This window comes from Frieseomelitta varia, unplaced genomic scaffold (genome assembly GCF_011392965.1).
Source record: "Frieseomelitta varia isolate USP_RPSP 00005682 unplaced genomic scaffold, Fvar_1.2 scaffold_345, whole genome shotgun sequence".
Classification (NCBI taxonomy): Eukaryota; Metazoa; Arthropoda; class Insecta; order Hymenoptera; family Apidae; genus Frieseomelitta; species Frieseomelitta varia.
The window spans coordinates 21,755-26,199 of NW_025110085.1; the positions used below are offsets into that span (position 1 = coordinate 21,755).

Consider the following 4,445-nt stretch of genomic DNA (forward strand, 5'->3'; position numbering starts at 1 on the left):
TTACTCATTTTTATCTTTCTTTATTTATTTACTCATTTTTATCTTTCTTTATTTATTTACTCATTTTTATCTTTCTTCATTGTATCTCTCTTTATTTATTTACTCATTTTCATCTTTCTTCATTTTATCTCTCTCTATTTATTTACTCATTTTTATCTTTCTTTTAATTTTTACCTACTGAACAATTCCGTATTTCTTTTCGTTAGGGTTCTTTCGATAAGGTTAGGTTAGCTTACAATTAGTACCAGTCTGCAAGTCAGACAGAGTAGGACTCTGGTACCAAAAAAAAAAAAAAAAAAAAAAAAAAAATGTCGCTCGTATCAGGTCGCGTAACGATTAACGAAACGTTTGTCACCAGGTGGATGTCCCGCTCTGCCATGAGGCCGGCCGAGGGCGATACGTCGGACTGCATCCTGGTGGTTGGCATATCCAGACCAAAGATGGCCGCCGCCTTCCTCACGGTGGTCCTGCTCTCTCTCTTTCTCACCTTCCACATTCTGTACGACAGCGCGGTGTACAGTCTTCACGCGGCCTCCGCGGTCGAGGGCCGCGCGGTCCAGCTGGTCTCGCAGGTCCGCGCCACGCCGCCGTTGCTCTTCTCCAGCAAGGTTCACTTCCCGCGTACCAGCCGGCATCTACCTCAGGCGATCATCATCGGGGTGCGTAAATGCGGGACCAGAGCGCTCCTCGAGATGCTGTTCCTCCACCCGCAGATCCAGAAGGCCGCCGGCGAGGTTCATTTCTTCGACCGGGACGACAATTACGGGAAAGGCCTCGAGTGGTATCGACGGAAGATGCCTTATTCATTCAGGGGCCAGATCACCATCGAGAAGAGTCCCAGCTACTTCGTCACGCCAGAGGTGGGTCGTCCGATCGCCTAACTTTCGCCACCAAAGTCATAAATTATATATATATATATATATATATATATATATATATATGAAGCGGCATATATTTCGTTCCAGATTTCATTTAAAAATCAATTGATTATGATACTTTTGTACAGTCAGTTATACCGCAGCCATTAAATTATTCATTGGGTTAAAATTATTTTCAATAAGACGTGTGTTTGATAAACAGGTGAATATATTTATTTTGCCTAATTCCTTAATTTCTTCTATATATATAAAAATATACAAATATATATATATATATATATATATATATATATATATATATATATAATCAATTATTAATATATTATACATATGTATATCATTGCATTAGAGTTGGCACTCTTTATCCAAGTGTGCCTTCCTTGCAAGATAGTTGAGGTTAGGATTATTATTGTTCGACTCGTCGAATACTACCAAACATTAATATAATATAACTTCGTCCGATGTTTCGAGTAATTTGTGTTGATAAAACAAATTGTAATTGAAAGAATGGCGGAGAATCTAAGGAAAGAAACATCCAAAATTGGTATAACTGGCTGAAAAATATTTATATATACATATATATATATCGGCAACGTCATCTGCCATTTTTAAAATAGTATTTGGAAATTGAGAAATGTCCAGAGTATTGTTTATTCAAGACTGATAAAAATGTAGACTCGTCAGTATTTTTATACAAAAACAACATCTAATTTAAAATAATCACTTGGATGCTTTGTTGTTTGTCGCCAGTATAAAAATTGTGTAAATCGCACTTTTTTTTTTATATTAAGCAATTCCCGCTGAAACGATAACTCCCATTTTCTAAAATATAATCAACAAAAGTAGTCGCTGAATATATATAATATCAAATACGTAATTGTGGTTAATGTCGCGCTCCACGGACATATTTTTGTTTGCAGCTTTACCGCTAAATAACACGCAACTCGCGTGTTCGCGTATATACCCGCGAAATTCTAAACATGACAACAGACATCATTACGCGGAATGTACGACCCGACGTTTTGCATATTTGTTGCATATTTTCCTAATCGACCCTGATATTATCGTCCTTTTTAAGTTAAATTTACGTTAGTTTTCCTAATCGACCATGATATCGTTCTTTTTAAGTTAGGTTAGTTTAGTTTAGGTTAATTTTTTCGTCCTGACATTATTGTTCCTTTTAGGTTAGGATTGAGTTAGATTTAGGTCAATTGTCGACTCTATTTTCGTCCATTTTAAATTAGATTTTAAATTAGATTAGTTTTCAATTAGATTAGGTTTAAGTTAGGTTTTCTAATCGATCCTATCGTCCCTTTTAAGTTAGGTTTAGGTTAGATTTAGATTAGTTTTCGTAATTGACCCTGATATTATCATCCTTTTTAGGTTTAGGTTAGGTTTAAGTTCATCATCCAGGTTAGGTTTAGGGTAGATTTAAGTCAATTTTCTTAATCGATCATAATATTATTGTCCTCTTTAAGTTAGATTTAGATTAGTTTTCCTAATCGACCCTGATATCGTCCTTTTTAAGTTGGGTTAGATTAGGTTTAGGTTAGTTTTTTCAATCGAACCTGACATTATTGTTCCTTTTAAATTAGGATTGAGTTAGATTTAGGTCAATTGTCGGCTCTATTTTCGTCCATTTTAAATTAGATTTTAAATTAGATTAGTTTTCAATTAGATTAGGTTTAAGTTAGATTTCCTAATCGATCCTATCGTCCCTTTTAAGTTAGGTTTAGGTTAGATTTAGATTAGTTTTCGTAATTGACCCTGATATTATCATCCTTTTTAGGTTTAGGTTAGGTTTAAGTTCATCATCCAAGTTAGGTTTAGGGTAGATTTAAGTCAATTTTCTTAATCGATCCTAATATTATTGTCCTCTTTAAGTTAGATTTAGATTAGTTTTCCTAATCGACCCTGATATCGTCCTTTTTAAGTTGGGTTAGATTAGGTTTAGGTTAGTTTTTTCAATCGAACCTGACATTATTGTTCTTTCTAAATTAGGATTGAGTTAGATTTAGGTTAATTTTCGACTCTATTTTCGTTCTTTTTAAATTAGGTTTAAGTTAATTTTCCTAATCGACCCTAACGTTATCGTCCTTTTTAAGTTAGGTTTAGTTTGGATTTAGATTAGTCTTCGTAATTGATATTATCATCCTTTTTAAGTTAAGTTTAGGTTTAAATTAATTTTCCTAATCGATCCTACTATTATCGTCCTCTTTAAGTTAGGTTCAGGTTAAATTTAGGTTAGTTTTCCTAATCGACGCTGATATTATCGTCTTTTTAAATTAGGTTTAGGTTAGTTTCTTTAATCGACGCTGACATTATTGTTCTTCTTAAGTTAGGATTGAGTTAGATTTAGGTTAATTTTCAACTTTATTTTCGTCCTTTTTGAATTAGATTTAGGTTATGTTTTAATTAATTTTCCTAATCGACGCTGATATTATCCTCCATTACAAATTAGATGTAGGTTAGGTTTAGATTCCTAATCGGCCCTGAAATTGTCGCCCCTATTTTTAAACTAAACGTATAAATGAAGTTAAGTTTAGGTTAAGTTTCGCTCCAAGTAATGGATGAAAAACAATTTTGTGATGTGTGCAGGTGCCCGAGAGAATTCGCGCGATGAACGCCAGCGTGAAGCTGCTGTTGATTGTGCGCGAGCCGGTGACCAGAGCGATATCCGACTACACTCAGCTGCGAACGCACGCGGCCACTGCCTCCACCTTAACAAACGGAACACCGCGAAGCATCCAACAACAACAACAACAACAGCAACAACAGCAACAGCAACAACAACAACAGACGTCGCGTAGCTTCGAGGAGCTGGTGATACGTCCAGACGGCAGCATCAACGAGTCGTACAGGCCAGTGGCCATCTCGCTGTACCACACGTACATGCACAGATGGCTGGAGGTGTTCTCCAGGGAGCAGATCCTCATCGTGAACGGCGACCAACTGATCGAGGACCCGGTGCCGCAGCTGCGCAGGATCGAGATGTTCCTCGGTCTCGAGCCGCGTATCGGTAGGCACAACTTCTACTTCAATCACACGAAGGGCTTCTACTGCCTGCGCAACGAGACCTCGGAGAAATGCCTGAAGGAGAGCAAGGGCAGGCGGCATCCGCGCGTCAGCCCGCTGGTGGTCACCAAGCTGAGGAGGTTCTTCAACGAACACAATCAACGATTCTACGAGCTGGTGGGCGAGGATCTCGGCTGGCCTGAGGAATAACCGTCGTAGATGGGCGTCGTTCGATCGCCTGGATGCGCTCGGCCACGCGTTTCGGCCATTTCGAGATTCTGCCAGGTCCCGTCACTACGTTTCACGAAGAGGTACGCTGTCTCACAGCTAGCTTTCTTCTGCCTGGCTTCGGAGAACGGAGAGTCGCCAGTGTCTGAGAGAGAGAGAGAGAGAGAGAGTCCTGGACGTCGAGGAGTAGTGTGCTTCTCGGCTGGCCCGAGAGAACGCTCTTAACGAACCAAAACGAAAGGGAGCCTCGCAATTGCCACGGAGAGTACCTCGAGAATCTCCACCATCCACCATCGAGTGATTGCTCGTCCAGGGGAACCGAAC

The 4,445-nt window shown here is 39.1% G+C and overlaps 1 protein-coding gene across 1 annotated transcript in view; it reads left to right on the top strand.

The window, feature by feature from the left end:
- LOC122530477 (heparan sulfate glucosamine 3-O-sulfotransferase 5) overlaps positions 1 to 4,173 on the top strand; it is an 11,852-nt gene extending 7,679 nt beyond the window's left edge. The window contains exons 2-3 of the mRNA XM_043657483.1: positions 359 to 860; positions 3,477 to 4,173. Of these exons, the coding sequence (XP_043513418.1) occupies positions 359 to 860; positions 3,477 to 4,103 (1,129 nt within the window). The 3' untranslated portion in view covers positions 4,104 to 4,173. The remainder of the gene's footprint in view (positions 1 to 358; positions 861 to 3,476) is intronic.
- Positions 4,174 to 4,445: the final 272 nt, after the last annotated feature.